Here is a 25,194-nt window from a genome sequence, read left to right on the forward strand (position 1 = left end):
TCGACAATCAGAGAAATGAAAAAGACTTGACGAAAGCCTTCAGTAAAAGGATTCATTATATCAATTGGTACTAATTAGTTGATCAATACTAACCAATTAAATAATAAACTAAATTCAGAGAAATACGAAACTAATTTGAAAAAGTTTCGTACTATTACCTACATTTTGTGGTGACAAAATGCAGGACAACAGGAACCATGAGGATATGAATATGACATAATTGGATTTGTCAAAAGTAGACATAAGCACCAAGGCATATTGAGTTAGGACGACCAGGAATGTCACTTTCTTTTGATATAGCAAGTGAACATAAGCTCAAGGGCATAAAGCATCAAGATTACTAGAATGTTTTTTGTATGCAAAAATAACAAACAAGATCAAGACCCTTCTCATACTATACAATAATGATAGTTCTATCCGCAATTACCCTTTATCATTCATAGCCTAGGAAATATTTAATCACTATATACTTATAATGACAAATACGTTCACATCCTAGGGTAGATATCTATATCACAGTACTAATGAGAAATTACTCAAAATAGACAAAGAGAAGCTCCAAACTCATTGTAGTTCCCGAATAAAATGAGTTAAGGTATATACAGTGTTCTAATCATGATGAGGGCTCTTACCATAGACACCTAGTTTATTCGACATTTCCAAATCGTCAAAAGTAAACCTACAAGAAAAAAAAAAGAAAAGTATTATGCCCCCATTCAACATCTTGAAGTTGCTCAAAGGAACTAATGAGGAAAAACCAATTAAAAAGACAAAATACAAAGAAAAATTCAGCACAGCTAAAAAAATTTCAGTGATTGTTTTCATTTCATAGATATGACCATTTGTGTTTTCTTATGTGTTTAAGATTTTAGTAGAAAAAACCCTTCAATGGTTGGGGGATAGGAAATTAACTCAGACTGGATGAACAATAATCGACACAAGGATGAGTTGGTTGAATTATTAGGATGTTGCCCCCTATTATGGCTCAATTTCCCTAAGACTATGACATTGGTCCATTTCAAGCCATGAAGGTCCCATGAAGATCCAAAGGTAGCCTTAAAGTGACTGAAAGATATGTACAAACAAAAGCTTATAAAAGTGAGAAATGCCAAGAAATAAGATGATAGATGGAGCGGTTAAATACAAGAAGTACCTATTTACCAGGTTTTCACATACTTGGATTTTTTTTTTTACCAAGATGCCTATTTGCCAAGTTCTTGTCAAGTCACTTTTTTCTTCTTCTTCTTTTTCCCAATTTTTTTTGTTCTTTTCTTTTTCATTTTTTTTGTGATTTTGATCTTTTGATTTTATTTTGGCATCACCAAGATACCTGTTAATAAGTTTTCAACAAGATAATTAATTCTTTCATGACTATTTGCAATTGTTAGAATCTTTTTAGAAGATTTTTCATTTTTTTCAATTTTTATATTTTCACCATTGTTCATATTTTTCTAGAATATTTTCTCTATTTTTAGATTTTTAACTTATTTTTTCAAAAATGTGTTAATGGTAAATGGGTTCAATTAAATTAACATGATAGGAAATTTATTTTAATTAATTAATATAAATAAATTTGATTGTTAGATTGATATTGATGTTTAGGAATTAATTGATTATGTAGAGTTGATGAATTATGCAAAATTGATGATTAAATCATATTAACGATAGAAATTGAATTGCCTTTTGGGTTACGACTTTTATGATTATGATCAATAATTCAAATTAGGGGTCCATGGTTTAGGAGACTATTTTTTGGTGATTACACTACCCAAGCCTTCATAATGGGTAATGAAATAATAACATAAATCAATGTGTCATAAAGAACAATACTTCTCCAACCAATGAACTACCCCTTCTACTAAACTCATTTATACAAAAATATGCAAGGAGTTCATCACAATATGAGTAAAAAAGGAAGAAATTATCAATCTCGAGAAACAACCACAAATCTATGCCACACAACCATAAAAAGGAGAAGATCTTCCAAAGTAACGAATCTCCTCCTCCATGAAACAAGTCCCCACCTTTATAGAAGACTCTTCCACCTCCATAAGAACCGTAAAAGAGGAAGAAACAACCTAAGTGTGTCAAGTCTTTACCAAGACATTAGAATCTATCTTGCTTAAACAAAGATCAGCATATGCCCAAAATTAGTTGCAAAATTCAAGCAAAAATAACCAAAGACTAGAATGAACCCTTAAAAACTATTAGTAATTAATTGTTCACCAATAAAAACAAAATCACTATCCATAATAACTAAAATGGACAATCTTACAAAAAAGAACTGATAATGACAATGAGGTCCATCACAATCAAACTACAGGGGTGAAAAAACTCAACCCTAGAAAGTGGAATAGGCACCATCTTCAAGCTCGTAGCAGGTAGAAGCAAAGAAGACCTTTAAACATCTTCAATCCCCTTTGAGAGTTGCAATAATACCTTTCCATTGATCAAAACATAACCCATGACAGCTTCAATCACCATTGAACACCTACAACTAGAAAACAAAAAAGAAAACTTTAGGAGAATCATAGAGCCACCAAAGCTCATAAACCCCTGCACAACCTCAAACAAAGGGACCACTACCACCAAAAATCCCTTAGGATCAATGAGAAAAAAGGTCCACCATAAGGTGTTGATGACAACTCCTAGCACAAATTCTTTGGAATAAAAGGTCAGAAAGGACCTCAAAATACGTAATAAAATGATAAACAATGATGAAAGCCCATGGCTTCCAAACTGAAGGAAATTGTTCAAACTAAGATTCATATGTCTCCATTACTTATACCTTTTATAACATGTGAAAAACAAATAACATGCAAAAACAAGGCCCAAAAATATTTGAAGCCTCGTCATCCAAGCCGCCAAAAGAGAAACCTCCACCATAAGCATAAGAAAATTGATATTTAAACACATGTAATGCACTCTAATTGGCCCCGATGATGATAATCTTAAACCAACTGTAATTCATTGTAACCACTAGTGCCGATAAAAAAAAATCATCTGGGTAAGGAACCTAGATCTCCTTAAATCTTCTAACAAATACATTATCAATGGACATCACCAACAAAAAAATCAAAAACCACAAACACACAAACAAGAGGATATCTATAGGAGTGCAAAAGAACACATCACATGAGCAAAGAAATCCATAGATCATTTTCATAACAACATCTAGAAACCCAAGATGGGCATCCATGAAACCCATGAAGGAAACCCATTAGATGAAATGCAAGAACCCTACCACACCAAATAAAATAAGGCTTCCAATGACAAAGCTCCAAGAAAAGAAAAGACAAGATTTGTTAAGGTGAATACAACTACTAAAAAACCCTCACACACCAAAATAATCAAATCAACTCCTAAAATATAGATCATAGGGAAGAATATTGATACAAGGCAAGTAGTCCCAAGAAACATGAAAACAAGAGTAGGACAAACACTACCATCCACAATACACATTTCTTTCTCATTTGAAACAACCACAAAGTCAAAAATAGTAACCATGCCACATCTCTCGGTCAAATTAATGAACCAAATACAAATAACAAAGTTAACAAAAATCAAATCACCCACAATATCTAAAAGCTCACTATTACAAGTGGAGAAGAAAGCTCCTATAGAGGCCCCCATAAACTTGTTAGGGGATACAGTTGCCAAATGCATTGTCTCCATACAAAGATGACAATGGTGTCCTTTTCATGGTTATTTAGTTGTTTATGATCTTGGACTTTGCATACCACATTAATAAATATCATTTCAATCAATAATTTTTTCAATCAACATTGTTTTGATTTCAATCTTGGCTCTCATAGACTACTAACTCTCTTCCATTATGGGTCTTCAAGTTGGTGTCGAGAAAGGAGGTTTATTTCTTTTTCGTGCATCCATTCATAGATACGAGACATCATTGTCATCTTTGTATGGAGACACTATATTTGGAGATTGTGTCCCCTAATCAATTTGTGGGGCCTCTATAGGGGTTTTCTTCTCCACTTATAGTAGTGAGCTTTTGGATATTGTTGGTGATTTAATTATTTTTTACTTTCCTCTTTGTACTTGGTTCAAAAATCGAGCTAAAGATGTGGCGTGGATATTATTCTTGGCTTTGTGGTAGTTTCAGAGGAGAAGGACATTTGTATTGTGGATGGTAGTGTTTGTCCTACTCTTATTTTGATTGTCCCCTATTTCTTTATTGATCATAAGTCTTTTGCTATAGTTTTTTATTAAATAAATTACCATCTTAACAAATCATTCTTTTGTTATTCTTAAGTTAAGCTATTTAAAATTCAACTTTTAGAATATTACTATAATTGGTCCGAATGTCTTCGTACACAAAACACTCCATGATTTGATACTATTCTAAATTTACCTACTTTATTATACAAACAAAACAAACTATAATAACCCACTCCTCTTTGAATGTTTCAATCTTCCCACTTGAAATGACATATAGTAATTTTAAATTTTTATTTTGTATATGCATGGGTATAATATTTTTGTTTATGATCATTTTGTGTGATTGAGACAAAATAACACTCTCTCATTGAATGTGTAATGTATGAAGACATTTGTACTTAGTATAAAATCAATCTGAAAACATAAAATATGTACAATTTATTTGAACAAAATAAGATCAACAAAATTAGTAATTTATTAATCACTATTAGAACAAAATTGTTTACACATTTAAAAAAAGAATAGAAATTAATTAATATTTTGAGCATATGATCCCTTAGATTGACCACTCTGATAAACTGATCAAAACCCTTCATTTGGAAAATTGATGTGTTTAACATAATTACCATGATCAAAACCCTTCATTTGGAAAATTGATATGTTTTAACATAATTATGGTATAAGAATAAACCCCTCTTACCATGCAAATACAATACATAGGATACAGGGCATTTAAGTTACAGCGTAGCCATTGACCTCTTTTTGAGGGAATTTTTTTAGTTTTCTTTTGGGTCCACAACAACATAATTACTACCGTAATCAAAACCCTTCATTTGGAAAATTGATGTGTTTTAACATAATTGCCGTACAAGAATAAACCCCTCTTACCATGCAAATACAATACATAGGATACGGGGCATTTAAGTTACCGCATAGCCACTGGCCTCTTTTTGAATTTTTTTTTTTGATTTTCTTTTGGATCCACAATAACATAATTACTGTGATCAAAACCCTTCATTTAAAAAATTGATGTGTTTTAACATGATTATCGTAGATAGATAGATAGATAAAATTTTAACGTCCACGAGGCTAAAAATAGCCTATGGGACAGCAAGACAACTCAAGGAGGCTTAAGTAGCGCTGTTCGCCTCTTGTGTAGACTAATGATGAGCCCCCCCAATTGCTCAATGTACTCTTCGTTGAACAGGTTACGCCAAGAACCGTCACATATAGTATCCGCAAACTTATTCCTGCTATCCTTGCTATCCTAGTAGGACTCACATTCTAGAATAAAGAATAAACCCCTCTTACCATGTAAGGATACAGGGCATTTAAGTTACCGCGTCGCCACTGGCCTCTTGCTGAGGGAATTTCTTTGGTTTTCTTTTGGGTCCACAGCACCTCTTCGACTTGTAACACTCACGTACATTTGTATTTCTGCCTCTACACGAAACAAATTTGAAAGGGGGAAATGGTGTCCTGCAGCTGCAGCTTTCTTCTACGAAGCGCGCCTTCCTTTGGAGGAGCAGTCATGGATACCATCTGCAAATGCTCCTGGCGCTTTACGGGAAGAGGGATGGGCGCCACCCTTTCCATTTCCACCTGGAGCTCTACCATTCACTTTCCATCAATCTCTGCCATGCCCGTACCCATTCACCTTCCATCAATCTCTGCCATGCATATGTCCAACACCCTTCACTACCAGCCCCCTCGCCCGGAGGGAACTCGCTTCATGGCATCTTTGCCCGTTGTCAGATGGTTCCGGAGGATGAGGAGGCCGGCTCTTAAGAGGACCCCCGCGGAAAAAGAGGTGGATTTAGACATTCGAATTGCCTTTGCCGAGAATGTCCATAAAGACGAAGAACTCCTGGTACGTGTGCTTTCTCATGTTCAACAAATCGTTATCAGAATCTGCATTTAAAGCTACCAGAAAACTGTGTATTGATTTACTTATATCAGCATTGCTGATGAACCTCCGGATTCAATCACCATAAGAAATGTGAATAAGTTAAGAAAAGAAAATAGAAAAATATGAAAGTAAATAACTTTAGGGCCCGTTTGATGGCAGGGATAGGAATTGAGGATTGGGAATTGCTATTCTAGAATTTTTATTCTGGAATAGGAATTTGAATTCTTTGTTTGGTTACACAAAATAGAAATTGGAATTCAAGGCCCTCACAGATTCCCACCAAATTTTGAACTGGAGCACAGAGGTTTTAAACAATTTTAGGCATTTCACACCCAGAACTGCTCCCATTTTTTAAATTATGTTTTACTGGCTTTCGTGTTCCAAATGTGATCAATAATTGCACTTTTTCCTTTTTAATTACTTTTTACTCAAAAAGTCATCCATTATTGAATTATTGCACATTAAAAATAAAAAACAGGCTCTTTCGAAGTTGCGACTCAAAATCGAGCTCAACTGCCCTGGAAATGTATTGAAGATATTTGATACTACTTGAATTTCATGCCTTTTCTGTGCGAGAGCAAAATGGTTCATGTTAATAGAAAACAAATTATATTCCCATCTGCTCCTTCTGAAGCTCAACAGATTAAACAGTCATGCTTTGATTTAAAAATGTTGTTCGTCTAATACATTCAAAAGGTCTTCTCTTTCAAACCCCTACGGACAACTTCATCTCTTATGCAGAACATCTTGCCAAAACATTATCTAAAACACTGGTAAAATTTTATCCTTTGGTCGGCCGGTTAACAACTGATCCTTCGGATGGCGGGATTTTCATCCTCTGTTCTGTTTCTGTACAGATCCAATTCATCGCCCAGGGATCGATTCTCGACACTCATTACAGCCACTACCATTCCAAGAATGTATCATTCCACATAGAACTGCAACATGAAACCAAAATGGATCTGAAAACATTATCAAATAAGCAAAGTTAAAATGGGAATACAAATAGCTATTCCAATAACAGGTTTTTTTTTGGAATGGACATATGCTTATTTTGGAGATCAAATGGGAATACGTATTCCTATTCCCAATTCTGATTTGGAGCACCAAACAGAGAATATAAAACAAATTCTAATTTTCAATTCCTATTCCAGTTGTATTCCAGCAATTGTAGAAGACTAAAAATAGGTATCCATTTCTTTTTTAAATGCAATTATTTTGAGCTCTGCAAACCCTAAAGTTATCAGGAATAGTTGAATGTTTTGAACCTCAGAAATGCCTGAACAAAGGAGTTTTATAGAATATAAAACAGAGGTTTTCTTCTTCTTCCCTTTTCCCACTTTTACCCCACTTTTACCAGTAGGGGGGTGTTTTTTTAACATCAATTAATACTAAAATTTCTCACATTGACTTGTCCCAGATATTTTGGTATAATAAACCGTTTGGATGGGGAGAACTGTTCCCACACTGGGAACTGACAGAATCAATGAATTAATATTGTTTGCTGTTTTTCTGTTTTTGATTTATTGTGTCCGGAATAATATAAATAACCCATTGGAAGGTTAGTTTAAGTGAAGGGACATTAGTTTTAGGTGAATTAGGTACCGAGAAAGTACAAAGTTATCATTATTCCAAACACATAATAGACACGGTGCTAGGACAGGAAGATAAGACCAAAAAGGCATGATAATCTGAGAAACACGAGGAAATGTCCAAGATAAAAAAAAGTATAAAATATCTTAGCCCCTCAGGGGACCATTACAAGTGACAAAATTGAAATTAAGAACTAGATTTTCAAACTATTTTTCAGCAATAAAAATTGCTTGGTGTGCTTTGTTTCCTAATGTTATTCTACTGTCCATGATGTGTAGAGTTTTTTGAACCCTAATCAATCTCTTCGTGTTCTCTCTGTTCTGACCTCCACTATTGCTGCCTGGCCAGGCAAGTACAGATAAGTTCCAGCCCAATCTACTGATGAAAGCTGTCTGCAATGCTTCCTCTGGGTTGAGCCAATCCACACTGATTCATCATCAAATCTTCTGTGTGTGGATCAGAAAAGCAGTGATGAGTACTCCTCCCTATGCAGTCACAATAAAAAGCTCCCATCTTGGTTAAGTGCTGAGTGTCATAGTTCTGAATATAATCTTCGTCATCTGACTCATCAATAACAACCTCCAAGTCACCAAATAAAAGACTTGTATAGCCCTTACCATTAACCATAGCTGATTCCAAGTCTTTGCAAATTTGAGTATCATTATGTTGGAGTCACACTATTGGATTCTTATCCTCTTCAGCGCTGGGTGTCATAGTTCTGAATATAATCTTTGTCATCTGACTCATCAATAACAACCTCCAAGTCACCAAATAAAAGACTTGTATAGCCCTTACCATTAACCATAGCTGATTCCAAGTCTTTGCAAATTTGAGTATCATTATGTTGGAGCCACACTATTGGATTCTTATCCTCTTCAGCGCTGGTCTGAATTTCTCGGGCTGCCTCTTCTTCCTTGTTGTCCTCACAGGTCTGTTCAAGTGACAAGTATGTTGGCATTTGAAACAAAGCAGCTCTTTTCTCATTTGGTTCTTGCTCATTTTTGGAGATCCTGCAACTTGTATGCCTACTGAAATTAGCTCATTTCAGTCATGTGCCCCTTGTACTTATCAATCTTATGTTCAATCAAATCCACTGTGAGCTCATAAGCCATAGGTGGGATCTTATGTTCACCTCTCCAAATGACTAACAAATCTGATTGTAATTGCTTAAATATGTTATTATCCTCATCTAATGTTAATGACATGATTGTTTTTATGCAAGATCTCGCAATGCTTGGATGATTTTTTCTAAATTATCTTAAGAAACATTGAAACAATTGTCAGAACATCTTTTCACAACTGAGATCCAACATAATGATGAAATTTCTGGCTTTTGCCATAATCTCCAACGTCTTAGTCCTCTTGCCAAAAGTAGTGCTTTTGTTATCCTGTAATCCACACAAGCTATCCACTATTATTTGTAGAACTTGCCTCATGTTATCAACATATGGTGCGACAGGAGCTGTTATAATGATAATCTCACCGAGACAAGAAGCAACCGTTAGTCTCACATCTTTACACGGGTGCTCCATTAACCTGTACTGGACTAGGAAACCATTGAGTGTTGCAAAGCCCAATTCAATAACCTCCAATCGGACTGTTCTACCTTGGATAAATATGAATCCAAATCTTCCAACTTTGTAAGAACACCATTCATAACTTTGCTATACATCAATTGCAATCCATTGATAGACAATCCATTCCCTATTGCTTCTTCTTTCAGTAAGTCTCTTAAGTGTTCGCCATTAAAGGTGTCATTAAACTCTTATGAGAAAACATTGCTTTTCAGATTTTCCATTGTCTTCATTTTGTTTTGATGACCCCAATTTGGATACCACTGTAGTGTTCTACCCTTGTTCACCTTTGAATTTTTTTAAACACTACTTTCATTCTATCGCTGTGATAATCCCAACTTGTTGGCTTCACAATTTTGCAGTCTTCTCATTAATTTAGTACTTATGCAATTTAGTCAAACAGGTTGTGTATATATATATATATATTTTCCCTTTGATAAGATGTCTAAATTTTTTAGGCAGACTTATTTTAATTACAGATTAAACTAGTGCAGTTCATGTTCAGCCAAAGTGCCAATGCACTAACCATAAGAGCATCTCCCTTATTTACCATTATCTGATGCAAGTTTCCAAAAAGGATAACAATCCAGAGGAGATTGTAAAATAACAACAAAGAAGTAATTTTTAAACAACCTCCATTCATCTCTACAAACTTACATGGCACAAGTTCCCCTGTTGAGTCATTATTGGAGCTACCACTATCAAGACAACAGATATAATAACTGGTAAGAGTAAGAGGCAAGAAGTTAATTCTTGCCTTTCATTGGTATTGCATGTCTGAGATACACTTTAGAGAGCATGAAAGTAACACTTGAGTCTGTAGCTCTAATCTCCAATTGTCACAACTAGGTGGAGGAGGCCACAATTTGTACCAGACATTAGCATTCACCCCAACAGTTCACGCACCGTAATCCTGTCTTATGAACAAAACTCACAACACAATAACTTGTTTCACACTTTTTGCTTGGTGTTGCTATTTACTCTGCTCTGGGATGGAGTATTCGCCTACCAATTGCAGATCTAACCCCATGTGTTGTATAAGATAAATAAACCACACTCTTACAGCTTTCAAACAACAGATTAGAAAGTTGTTTCAATGTCTGCAAATTCCTGAGAGCACTGAAAACATTCACATTGTCGTCTCATTATCAATCTGTAGCTGCAACTATTCTGGGACATAGACCTCACTGGAAAGATCGAGATCCTTTCTCATTCAATGAAAACAAGACCCTTTGTAAAATCTTGTAACAACAATAGTTATTGTACTTGTGCTGAATATGCCAGAGGCAGTTTTTGGGTTTTTTATAGGGGATTGAGATTGTCCACTTAATAAAATCACAAAATATCATTCTTGAGTGCTTTATTATTGCAAGGAAAGCCCGACCCTACTGGAGGTAATCCACACTTCATTAGAAAAAAAGTGAACCTTTCCTGGAGCATGCCGTTCAAATTTCCCCTTTTTTTCTCTTTAATGGCCTCTGGATTTTGTGGAATAATCACTCAAACAGAATATTGCCTTCCACCTGCTAAAACTTGTCTGCAATCCAAACTTTGTTAATTGTCAATGACATGATACACCCACGGAAATCCCTCCAGATGTTACAACTTGGCTGTTACTCTGTAGCAAGCAAGATACATCTCCAAAAAAAGAAGTTTCCAGTTGAATCTCACCATTTACCCTGTCACTTCCCCAGAGTAATAATCTCTGTCAAAGATAATTAAAAGTGAGAGACACAACAGACAGAATTAAGAGATTTATTATTATTAGTTTCCCACGGCATACAACATCCTGATAGAAAATATTTCTCCCGACTTAAGATAAAATGACAAGTATAAGTCTGCGATCTTTATTTTAAAATTTATTCCCAAACATTAGATACGTCGAGTGATAATAAAATTTCCTCCTCTATTTCATATGCCAATATTGCTCCTGGCCTGAACCAATTCCTTCACATTATATATTAATTAATTACCAACACATTAAACAGCTCCTAAAAGATATAGGCTCGATGAATATCTTTGCCTTAGGGAAATATTGACTGCTACACATAATAGTCTTTGCCTGCATATTTATGCTCTGGAATCCTTAGAATAATCATTTCTTGTAATTTAATCTAGGAATGTATAGCGCAAACAGCTACAGAAAGACTATTTGTCAAATAATATTTTTCAAATTTATATGGCTCTATAAAAATGACACTTATTGCCCTGTCTGAGATCTCTATTCATAACTCGCTTCAGTAATACCAAAGATGAAGCTGTAAACAAGATAGATTATACATTATTGTTTTTAACCTATGTGACCTGGGGATGTGTCCCTGCCAAAAAACCCAGAGTTTCTGAAACGGGCACACCCTCAGGACAGGGGGATGGGTATGGAACGTCTCCCCCATGTCCCCAAAATTCCAATAATTGCAGGAGATGTGTCGGAAACGGGGGGACGTCATAGGACAAAATGGGGGACGACCAACTGTCCCTGGTGCGGCTGAGGATGTCACAGACGTCCCCCAACCATACTAGGGCGGCCAACCGTCCCCAACATTAAAGCACAAAATAATTAAATGTTGAAAGCTTATTTTATTGATGTGATTGAATTTCTAAAGGGACTTTGCTGGAAATTTATGATAGTAATCTGCTTAGCTGTTATTAACAAATATAAAACATGCATAGTAAACCAAACTTTAAAATTAAGAGCCAATACATCAAAAATAGAACTGAAATATATTTTCTCTTGCTTATGAGATTTACCACAATTCTTGTAACTATGGTTTTACTTCGTATATCATCAACACTAAAAACAGTCCACCATGAGTGACCTCTAAACTGCACACAACCCTACGGAACCACTAGTTATTGTAGTCCATTATTTTTTGAAATGGAAACTTGCATTGGAAGATGCTAAATTTAAGGTGCATTTGAGAGATCTAAAATAAAGTTAACACTTTCAATCCAATTTTTACAAATTTACAATGTGTGCCCACTGCAAATTTGGTTTCATGGGTTCTACAATATCTCTTAACAGGCAATTACTGTTACTTCTCCGTAATCTCTTCTTGATTCTATACAATATGACAAACCCTCTCTTTACTTGTAAGCACTTCAACATGTGTCCTGCACATTTTAAGTCTCAACTAACACGTGATATAGTGTTTAGTTTGAATGAGATTCTTTGTGCTTGGTTTCATATGAATGACATGTATATTTGCAAATTTCAGTGTATATGTTAAAATTTCTTATATTTATATAGCCGTCCCCATTTGTCGTCCCCTCTTCCCCAAAATTGGCAAATTTTTTTCTGTCCCAGAAACTTGTCCCACTGCCTCCTGCCATCCCTGTCCCGGAAATTTGGGGGAACATAGGTTTCAATGCCTTTTTGCAAATAATGGCCTATGCGCTCCACCCACGTATTCCAATATTTGCATTCTAGTTTATGTTGGATATTTGCCTAGAAAATAGATAATCAGCAATAACGAAAAATCAGAATAGATACAAGAGACACAAAAATATCCTCAGAAAACCCTTCTAGAATGAAGGGAAAAACCCAGCCACACAAGAAAAGATCACTCTATTGATAATAATAATTCATGTGTACAATACTATTAATGTTTGGTAGCTTCTATTGGATAACTCTATGGTTATTCATATAATTATATATGAGATATAATAGTATGTGAGATATAAGCTTATTATTTGATATATATATAAATATATATAACACAATTAAGTTTGTATTATTAATTATCTGTTTATTGAATAGACATGTCTATTCATTGACCTATGCCTAATATAAATGAGAGGATGTTGCATATGAAAAACATATACCTCAATAGGCCGTGCTATTACATATTGCAACAATTCAATAAACTAACATGGTATCAAAGCAGGCGACTCCCAAGCCTACTAAGATAATTTACGCTGTTGAAGAAATAGTGAATAGCAACATTGTGAGCCCATTACAACGTCACTATGGATGCTAGGTGTATGAATGATCGACTCAGTATATCATCATTATTAACTTTGGTGATAAATTAATATTGAGCACCATTCTTTTGGGCTTACTGCTAACAGTTGCTGATGAAATTGCAATGCCATTGGTTAAACTTCAGTAAAGGCATGACTAGAAATAAACATTATTGCTGAAGTGGGAGATAATGAAGCATTGGCTGTAATTGTCAACCATTCATTCAAATGTGTCATCGCATATACTCAAACCACAAAGGCAAGAGATTAATTAATACTTGGTGTGTGTGTGAAGGGAAAATCTAAACACGATTAATGATATCTGGGCACTGAGTTGATACCCAAGCTGGTTGCAGATTTCACAAACCCAACGTCTGAGTGGTAGATTGGAATGACGCATGTAGCCTTCTGAGTTTACTTTGTGTTCCACTTAGGTTGAGTGTACATTACGGTGGACAGAATCTCAGTTACATACAAATATACCATGGTTCGAAATAATTGAAGTATGGCTGCGATAAGGAATGGATGTACTTTGGACAGTGGGAAGAACAAATACGCGAGAATGATCTGCACACAAACACATATATGTTATTGGGAGATAAAACTAAAATGAATCAATTCTATTTGACTTCCACATCAACTAACAAATCCTCTTTGATAAACTAGCTGGAGAGAATATATTTATGAAGGGTATGTTATGTATATGCACAATTATCGATCTCCATTTTGGAAGATAATAAAATATATAAGGATAAAACAAAGGTGCGACATCAAAAGAGGAAACTGTTTGATAATATACGGTATGGCTAAAGAAGTTTAAAATGGTTGGGAATTTCATATATAACTTAATATAGCCATTCCCTTAAAGAAGACCATGGAGATAGTGAGGTAAAATGAAGGTATGCAATGATTATTTATTTTTTTGTATAATATGGCAAAATATATGATTTATAATATGTTGTTTTATTCATTAGTATAGTTCACTATATATATATATATAATATGTGTATATATGTATAATATGTATAAGTGTAAAATATGTAAATAGAACCAAAGGATAATTTATAATTATTATTGAAAATATGATTTTTATAATAGATGTTGGAATATATACATATATGCTTTATTGGAGTGGTCTTATACTATGTGGACTTGCGTATTATTCTTGAGTATTTTATTCAACTAATGAAGTCTCTCTGTTATTTGTATTTTTGTATATACTATAAGAGCTACCTGGATCTTTTCCTCTAAGAATGTTCTTGCAGGAAGAAGGAGATTATGATTCAGAGGGAGCCTGAGATGTTATTAGAGGCAACCTTGGAAGAGAGGGAGAAGACTGAGGATGCTATTTTGTTAACCTTCAGTGAACCTGATCTTATTGATTAAGAGGGAGTAAACCATGTTGAGATGGTTTCTCTAATGATCTATGAGTTGTCACAATCAAGAGGATTGTGACCATGTGATTTTATATGGGCCTATCCCTTGTGTACATCATGAGAAAGTGACAACTTCCAAATGATCATCACTTGTATTTGGAGAAGTTGTTGTAAGGTGATGATCTTACAATAAACTTGTATTATGAGATGAAATAAATTGAGTAGATGGTGAATGTCTTGTATGTCAACATTCTGGGAGGCCATTACTCTTAGAGTACTTGTTGAATATCATTGATATTCTGGGAGGCCAATACTCTTGATATCAAATGTGATATCTAAATGTTTTGAGTAAGTGGTGAATATCATTGATATTCTGGGAGCCCAATACTCTGATATCAAATGTGATATCTAAACGTTTTGAGTAAGTGGTGAATATCATTGATATTCTGGGAGGCCAATACTCTTGATATCAAATGTGATATCAAACCTTATTTGAGTACTTGGTGAATATCGGATGTCGATATTCTGGGAGACCAATACTCTTGATACCAAATGTGATATCAAACCTTGTTTTTGAGTAATTGATGATTATCATATGTTGATATTCTGGAGAGTAATACTCTTGATATCGTATGCAATATTAATGGTGGAAAACTTTTGAGACATCCTTAAATTCCTAATATTACCAATGGTGTAATATTTGTCTTGTGTTTATCCTCCCTTGCTAAGAGGGAGTGTTAATGTTTGGTAGCTTTTGTCGGATAACTCTATGGTTATTCATATCATTATATATGAGATATAATAGTATGTGAGATATAAGCTTATTATTTTATATATATATATATATCCATTAAGTTTGTATTATTAATTAATTGATATAAGTTTGTATTTAATATTACAATTTATCATAAATCTCCTTTTCAGCTGAAGGTGACCATAATAGAATTAACGCCTAGTGATAAAGATTTCTATCTCAACTACAAACCCCCACAATCCTTCTTAGTGAGTGAGAAATCTTTAGCTGAATAACACAAGGCTGTAACGAAAACAATGTCAATGATAAAATCTAATCACATAGATCCTATACAATTTCATGGAATCACTCAACATGAAAACCCTACAAAAAATACAACCACTTTCATCATGGATTCGCTTAATGTGATGTTGTCATGGAATCTCTCAACATTACACTAAGAGAATAATTTATTCATTGTTAATAATCATGGAATCACTCAACATGATAAACTTGTAACAGTTACTCATAATTATGGAAATTACTCAACATGAAAAACTTGTAAAAATCAAATTCAACTTTCATCACGGACTCACTCAACATGACGCTGTCATGGAATCTCTCAATATGACAATTTAGGTAAGGTTTACTACCAACATTTTCTCACCGACTCTATCAACGTGATATAGTCATGGTCTCTCTCAACATGACTTCCAACTCTCATCAGAAAATCTCTCAATGTGATGATATCATGGACTCTCTCAACATGATGCTTACTATGAATCTCTCATAAGTGAGATTTATCAGGTTGGCCTTACAACTTATTATATCACATGAGTAAGAATCCGTAATTAACAAAAGAAAATCACAGCTGAGACTCATTTCCATCAAGAATCTTAATATTCTACAATATCAATAACTTATCATAGATATGGAAACTCATTAGCAACATGCATACAATGATTGAAATACCCTCTCAACAAAAACTCCCTCTCAGCAGAGATGATTTTGATCGACATAATAAGATTGTTAATGTAACCTCCCTTTGAAGTTGAACATCTACCTTTGAATCACAAGCTCCCTCTTAATATGCAACATCAAGACATCTCATTGCTTCTTGTTGCATCCAATAATCAAGCGAAATATTAAAACAACCATAAATATCAATGCTATTACATAAAAATATATGAATTCTAAAAAAATTAGAGTACTTATCTCTTTCATGTAGAGGAGCTAGAACTTCACTGGTGGCTAGACACTACTGCTTAGAATGGACCCACATGTAACATTATGTCATCTCCTCAGAATGGAATGATGGGCTTTAAGAAAATCAATTTGTCTGGGTGTTGGCCAGTCAACAGCGAAGATTTTCCTTTAGTGATGCATGTTATCATTCAATAATCAAAACAAATATAAATTCACAGTAAGGAGCAATTTTAGTATGAACTCCTAGAGAATACAAAATCCCAAAACATCAGCCATAAAAATTAGGAATCTAAAAGACTGCCACAGTTATGATGGTAGTATCAGAATGAAAATGAATTGATCCAGTATGAGTATCTTGAGCTTCATTGTAATCACCCAGTCACTCACTCAAAGAGCAACAACAAAATGAGTGCCAAAGAAATGACAAATAGAAAATACCAAATGGATGTTGGTAACAAGATATCTTACAAATTCACTCAAAAGCAAGCACAACCGGAAAGACTCAGTACAAGAAAAAATATGTGATTGCCAAAATGATCATGGAAAGGAATAAATGACAAATCGGTTACAAGAAAGTGAATCTTGGGAACTGACCATCATAAAGGTGAGACTTTGATTATTAAAAATTGCACATAATAACAATAAGTCTTCCACCATATCAAAAACAGCACAAATAGTCGCAAGTGCTACAATATTTCTCAGAAGACAATTAAAAATATTTTCATTCAATGAAATGAGTCGAAGATGAAAGACCCGACTCCTCCTTTATTGTTGAAGACAACTAATAGAATCTTTAAATGAGACAGAGCAATCAATGAAAACCAAAGACACGATGCCGACCTGACCAAATGAGAAATGACAAGTGAGAGATATTAGCATTTGAAAGACACTTGGGGAGAGAGCTTATGAGACTCTGTGGTGGATACAAATTGAAGGGTCCACCATTTACCAAACAATTCCACTCGCCAACTAACATCGGGAGCAATGAAAGAAAATGGTTGAGGAGATACTCTCCACATATGAAAAAAAGAAGAAGACTCAACGCTCCTTTGAAATATTAAAATATAATGATATTGACCAAAAAAAATGTTAGAGAGGTGCATAATAATAATAAAACAACCGCTAAAAGAAGAAAATCATGATGGTATGAGAAGATAAAAATTCCACCAAATAAGACTATTAAAAACGGTACTTCCAAAATTGTGAATGGCAAAAATGCACAACATAATGAGGCCCAATCTTTGTTGACGAGAATAAGGAACTAAGAATCATCAGATGCGAAGGTAAGATATATGAGAGACTAATGAATACAAAGGTAACAAAGAAAAATAACACATAGTTCAATCAGCACAGCATGGCATTGCCGATGAAATATATATGCTTCAATATACTTTGTTTGGAACATCTTGGTGATCTTCGATATGCTTGTATTAAATCTGCATTAGCTTATCTTCATTGCTAATGATAACCATCGATTATACAAGGTAAATGTGCAGGCTAATTACTAATATATGAATTGGCATTAAGGTGACACCGATCAGTAGTTAGCAGTTGTTATATATAATTAATTATTGAAGAGACATGATGATGAATGGTCATGTCTCCATTTTGAAGACATGCTCATTCACCCTCATGTCTTTCCAACGGGAATATATATCCAATTGTTCATTCTTGCTGAATATCGAAATCAATTAATATAAAGCAAGGTCTGAATAATAATACAGCTCAGTGATTGAAAGCATTTCATTATCTCTGAAGTTACTGTGTATACATTTGTAATTTCTGCCACATATCACATTGATATATATATATTGAAGATCAAATCTGCAACATTCAAGCATTCAAACTGTAAGGTTTTTGAGAAAAGAAATTCATTCTAAATCTGATATAAACTTACCAAAATTTTAACAGCTCTTCTTGATGGCTCACAGAAGAGTTTTCCCAAGTTCTTTGGTGATGGACAACATTCTGATGAACATATTGCTGCTTTTTACATTGCACATGATGTTTATGGTGTTAAACATGAGGGTGTCTTTGTGAGGTTTTTTGTGGAAACTCCCTAAGGTGTGGCTGCTAACTGGCTTTACTATCGTGCAACACAAACTATTACAAACTGTGCTACTCTCATAGCCCCGTTTGAAGAAAAGTTCAAGCCTCTTGAAGATGCTCAAGCCCTATTGGCTCAACTCACCCAGTTGAAGAAGGAATCTTGTACACCTTTGTGTGAATTTGTTCCTCATTTGAACAAGTTGACTCAGAGAATTCCAACTGCTGCTCAGCCTACAATTACAAATTTGAAGTGTTTCTTTGGCAATGCTGAGATTCCCAAAGTCAAATTTTTGTTAAGAAGAGCAACTCCATCTACTCCTGTAGCCACATAGGATATGGGAATTGAAATTGAGGATGATCTCATTCTTGCTGGGCAGATAAGAATTGAAGCAAGTGGGTTTAAAGAAAGTGCTTTTTTTTGGACTCATTGTCTTCCGTCATGAGGAAGGATTCTGTGGTGCAGAGGTTACCAAATGAGTTGCTTGCCTTCAAAAAACAAATAGCTCAAGGTATGTGATGGAGCCCATAATTCTAGTCTCCCTTTTTGATCTTGAAGAGTGAGTAAATATGAAATCTGGAGCAAGAAAGTATTCAGAAATTTAAGTTGACATACAGAACTTGCTGGACAGAGGATGCAGTCATGACAAAATATTACTGATATCGGAGATAATTACATATATTGTCCATTCAACATACCTAGGCTTGCTGCTCATTCAGTAATAAAATCATGCAAAGTAACTTGAAGTTTATATCAGAAGAACAATGGAGAGGTAGTAACACAAAATTATTATTGAAGGAAACAATGATGTTATGCATTGATGCGAATAGCTACAGTATGAATATGTTGAAGTAGCAGCATGTATATATACTGTGGAATGACTAACAGTAATATTTGGAGTCCTTAATATGTACAAACTCAAGTCCCATGAACACATTACCAAGAACTAGAGAATACGGCTTGATGTGCAGATTCCAGAACAGATGTGAGTCTCAGAAGCTGGAGAATGATTTGCTGGAATATTTTGGTGCTTTGACATATATTATGATGCACGAATGTTAATGTCCATACCTTTCAAAAAAGCGGCCTAAGCAGATTTACAAGCATTCAGGAGTCACAAACACGTCACGGGGGCTGGAGATTAAATTTTAATGTTTTAGTTTTGCAAAATCTACTCCCTAACTGGCATGGTGACCAAGAAGGAGCGCATCATATGTTGACGGAGGAGACTTAAAATCTGAGAAGAGGCAACTAGTGGCAGTATATATGAAGACCATGAGAATTGATAGGGCACAATATAAGAGGCCACACACAATAATAGTCATGCAAATTACTGGAGATGACACACCGTGACATGCATGGACCCTATGTAGCAGCGGTGACGGGTATCAGATGGATATTATAAGCCATCGAATTCTTGAACAGTAAAAAGCAAGTATAAGGAAAGTTTTCCGGTAGTATCATTGGATCCCATTATAATGTTCAAGGAGCAAGCAATATAAATATTGACAGAGCATGATAATTCTAGAAGAAGATTAGCGTCTTCAAATAATGGCAAAGAAGGATGTGATGCATTACAATAAGAACCAATTAATTAATAAATACCAAGCACTGGGAGCAGCTTTAACAGGATCCTTGCTGGAGTTAGTAAAATATGCCAATAAATGTTTAAAACAAGGGAGCTTGATAACCTATTGCAGCTAAAATTATGTGGATTTCTCATCACCGATTTGTCACTTATTATTCATGTTTCATTTAGCAGTTCATATCTAATAATACTCATTTGTTTGTAGGAGACTCTTTCTAGAGGAGAAACCTGCGTGGATTTGGATAATAGAGATTGGAGCCTATTTATATATTTGAACAAGAAGTCTAAAACCGATCTTAATTCCTGTTGAAGACAAGATGAGATAAAACTGTCATACCATCGATTATTTTTGTCAGAGTTAAATGAAAAGCTTAAGAGAGTTTAGTTATTTGTTCTAGAGAGGTGCGGTGCTTGAAAAAGCAGTCAACACCCTTCAGCCTCCTATAAATATAGATGTAAAATCAAACAACAAATACATATTCATATATGCTTTCTAAAAATTTGCATACTATATGTGCTATGATATATTATATTATTTTATTGGTAAAGAAATGAATTTTTGAACTAAGCTCGTGAATTCGGATTATTGAATAAATTCGTATGCGATTCTGGAATCAAATTATAGTGGATGGATCATTCGTAAAGAGTGTCTCCAGTGCAATTTTATTTCCAGCATGATCAGTAAGAAATATTTATTTTATTTGCATGAAACTTTAGAGTTAAAAAATTATATAGTTTCATCCTTTATACTTATTATTTTAATTTTATAAACAATTTATATGATAGATAAGTGGACAGGATCAATTATAGCATTTTAAAATTGAACATCATAGATATTGAGAAATATTTAATTGTTTCCAAATTTATGTCTGGTTTGTCTACGAACCACAAGAGTTAAAGTACATTCCAGACTATTTTAAAATTGCATCCATATATTTGATCTGTCGCATCTTGATTACTAACCTGTTTATAATTAATGTGTGTAGAATTTATTAAAGTTGTATGTTTTAAACTTATAATACTGACTCTATCGCCCTTCGGCACTGGTCTTTATATTTTCCATAATTCGTAATCCATATGTTGGCAATTATTTCATATCTTTCCTTTGAAGAGTTGATATATTCATTTGTTGCATTAATGTTTACTTATTCTTATTTTAAAACATTCATACAATCATTTACTCTTATTCTTAATTCATAAATTGCAAGTTTGAAGTTTTCTATAATCCTTGCCGTCTGGGAAACGTTCAATACATTCGCATTCTAATCGATCTTCTATAAGCATCTTGGATTTAAGGTTGTTGTCTAGGATCAAGTACACCTGCCTTGGTTTTATAGAGCCAAAAGCGCAGGGGATTTGGATCACATTGATCAATCCTGTCAAGTTGGCCATAAGCGGTTGGATATCCCAGCATCGAGTTGGCAAGACTCGTAGGATTCCAATTTGCGGTTTTGGGAACCAACAATACGTTCTTCACTTGAAGCAAGGATGTACAAAGGAACCTCTCCCAAATGTTTTTCATAGTTTTGTTGGTGTGGATCAACATAAGTTAGCTTCATCTCCAAAGAAGCTTGCTGTTGAGTCACCATCAGTGAAAGCAACAATGAAGCATCTTGAATTCAAATCTATTGACTTTGCTATTCTCTTTCAGGGAAAGGAAACAGACATAGCTAGCGACTCTTATTTCTTGTTTAAATAGCGGAATGTGTTGAGATGGTAGCTGCAATAGAGATCTTTATCTCTGGTCTCGTATAAAATGAAAATATGTTTGTTATAACCGTTATGGTCATCTTTAGTTGAAAGAGACATTAGTGGTATTATATTATATAGAAAGACATGTGTCATATGTCATGCGAATGGAATTATGAAGTGTTGAATATTTGGAAAGATGAAGGGTCTTATTTTTGTGATTCAAAGAGATCTTCGTGTGTGAGATGAAGATTCTAATGTAATCTTTTTATGTAATTGGTTGGTATATTGTAAAATGAATCAAGTGAAATCTTTGTACTCAAAACATTTTTTATTATCAATAAAAGAGATATTTTGCTAGTGTCACTTGGCTTTTTTCCCCTTTAAGTGGAAGGGTTTTTCCTAGGATAAATGTGTTGAGTTTTCTTGTGCCTTTGCTATTCTCTTCTTTGTTGTTGTTTATCTAATTTCTGGGCATAAAACTTAACATGGTATCAGAGCCTAGTTTGATATGAGCAATGAGGTGCGGTTCAGTCTTGGTCATGATTGTATCTTTTAATTTTGGATCATTTTATTTTGCTGGCTTCTGTGGTTCTTGTGATCATTGCTGGGTGTTTGTGGATGGATGCTATTATTATATTTCCTACATGTCGTATGGAGCTTATTAATGCTGATGATTTATCTTAAGTTTATTGGCACCCAAATTCTATTTGTCTAATCCTATGGTAGTTTAGTATATGAAGTCATGAGACCACATTGACTAATCTGTCAATCTTGTACCGTAGAAGGAAATATTACACAGTGTGATATTTTAGAAAGGCAATAGCGTCCAGCTCAATAATTAGGTAAAAAATTGTGGGCATTTCCACTCGTTTCCATGGTTCTCACGATAGTTTTCTCAACTGGAAAATATTTGCATCCTTGCAATCTTCTCTTCAATGACTCTGACGACATAGATGATGTAGGGCTGTGACGTTGCCGCCACCATTGTCTCTTTACCTTTGGGCATTGAGCCAGTGAACTGTAAAACTTGCGAGGCTCGTGCATATCGAGGAGGTTTCTGTACCAAATGAAATATTGGTGTTGGTCGATGGGGACATCATCATGGAGGATGTGATCTTGAATAAAAGATGTGGCCTTAGAGATTGAAATGAAGGAGGTTGGATGAACCAATGTTGCATGTTCCTCGTGATGCTGGTGAAGACAAAATTGTGAGAGAAATCGATGATGATCAGTTAGAGAAAATAACATTTTGTGCTGGAAAAGCGTTGTGATTTCTCTTGCTTCCATTATTATATAACGGTTCTTTGTTGTGTCATGGTGATTCTATATCGTTTAATCTTTGGCTGCCGTAGAGAATCTGTACTGATCTATGGAGCCACGTTATTCTTCAATTGTCCCACCTAGTAAAAAAAAGCAGAGGCTTCATGTCTATGTGGTATCGTGATTATTGCAACAACAATTAATAATGCTTCATATCTATCTCTTCTCATTCCTCAAGAAGTTTTCAATTGCAGTAGTGATTCTATGTTTACAATAGTAGTTGTATAACTGTTAAAATATACTCGTGATGACTCGTGGATATAATGTGACATCTGGTCTTGCTGTTTCTGACATTGTTGATTGCCCTTATGTGTAGTTTATCTCACTCTTGGTATCCTCATCTATATTCCTTCAATTACCGGGAATGCTCTAGACATTTTCTCATGGCAAGTAATTGCGATGCAGTTGATGGGTCTCGATTGCAGACCTATGTGTATTGTCGTCTCAAATTTTATTCTGGGAATTTCTCCCATAGAATATCTTATGAATAGCTTGATTTTTTTGTTCTTTTCCGGATAAAAGTGTGGAAATATGAAGAACAAGCTTATCATTCTACAACCATGATGTGAGCGATTTCCATTGCTGTTGCTTATCATCAACATCAAGTTGAGTTTTCTTGATAGGCTCTTGAAGAGTTTCATGTTGGAGCTCGAGCGGGAGCTGACAATATAGATTAGTTTTGATTATCTTCAATTATTATGATCAGCTCCGTTTGACCTTCTTGATAACGATTTCCTCTTCAAGAGGCTTTTGTATTCATTTTTTGTTTAAAAGGTAAATTAGTGACTTCATTCTGTCATTTGATACAGAGGGATGACATAAGCTATTTCCTCAACTCTCCAATTTCGAGTGTTCAAGGAGTGTCACATTTATTTTTGTCTCTACCCGACATCGAATGATCAAATGAGAATGGAGATTTTGTTACGATATGGATGGCATCTCGTCTCAATTTTGTGCCATATGAAGCAGAGGTACAAACTTGGAAGAAAATGATCTTTCATTATTTTTTCATTATCGTCTTCATTGCCGGATATATTTAGGTTCCGCTATTCAATCCAAGGAACCACCCCTCTAGTCTCTGTTCAACTCAGATTGTTCAAGGGATCTTTCAATTGGGTTTGCCCCAATGTGAAATAGTTTGTATTAGGGAATGTTGTTATCAATTTTTCCTGGTTGTCATGCTCATCAAGTATGGCCAATTTGAGATGCTCTATGTCGGAGGCCCTTTCAAGTGCCTTTCTGCCTATATATATATATATATATATACCCACAAAATGCTCACGACTGACATGAAGGAGTCTTTGTAAGCGGGAAGGAGTTTTGTGCTGAAGGTCTGGTGTTTATTATTTTTAAGATGGTCGTTTCAGTTATTAAAGTCCTCACTTCTCTTATTAACATGATCAGTAATCTTTATGGAGGCATCTATTCATATGTACAGTTGCTGTGCGTATTCTGTAACTCCTGTCATGTTGTCTTTTGGGAAGCTCTTCACATTGTAGCAATTTTTTTCCTCATTGGAATTCATATTAGGAGTTCTTCTTAAATGGCGATATGTGAAAGCTAGGAGTCAGATTCTGTAACGACATTTTTTGTGGGGGATCCAGCTAGTGCCGTTCACTTGAAGACAATCTCAGGGCTGCTATTGGGATCATTTTTATTCCCATTCCAAAATTTATTGAGAAGCATTGAAATATTATGGCTCTGAAAATTCTGGCCAGAGATACTTTTGTCTCTTCATTTCATGACATCTTGATCTTGACCCAATGCCTAAAGTCCCATCTGCAACATTTTTGAACCTTTCTATCTGTTTGTCTTCAACATGGTCTTCTGTTGAACCCAGATAAATGCCACTTATGCCCAGAATCCATCATTTTTATAGGAATTAAACTTCTACCCGAGGGAAAGATGGAGGCACAAGAACACATTCTAAGGTGTATTACCTCCATAACAGTAACTTCTATCAAGGAGCTTCAACAGTTCCTTGGCCTGGTAAACTACATTGCAAGATTCTATCAGA

General features: G+C 34.8%; 1 protein-coding gene across 6 annotated transcripts in view; it reads left to right on the top strand.

Annotated features, from left to right (window-relative positions):
- The first annotated feature begins 5,451 nt into the window (after positions 1-5,451).
- The window catches only part of LOC149552381 (endoribonuclease YBEY, chloroplastic-like), a 108,611-nt gene continuing 88,868 nt past the window's right edge, over positions 5,452-25,194 (top strand). For 2 of the 6 annotated variants that reach the window (XM_089787920.1, XM_089787923.1), the window contains exon 1: positions 5,522-6,049. In XM_089787920.1, the coding sequence (XP_089644046.1) occupies positions 5,651-6,049 (399 nt within the window). In that variant the 5' untranslated portion in view covers positions 5,522-5,650. Of the gene's footprint in view, positions 6,050-25,194 lie in introns of all 6 variants that reach the window. The other 4 variants (XM_089787921.1, XM_089787924.1, XR_016352918.1 and 1 more) reach the window with 4 other exon arrangements.

This window comes from Cupressus sempervirens, chromosome 6, assembly GCF_028749045.1.
Source record: "Cupressus sempervirens isolate cs-2001-9-10 chromosome 6, ASM2874904v1, whole genome shotgun sequence".
Classification (NCBI taxonomy): Eukaryota; Viridiplantae; Streptophyta; class Pinopsida; order Cupressales; family Cupressaceae; genus Cupressus; species Cupressus sempervirens.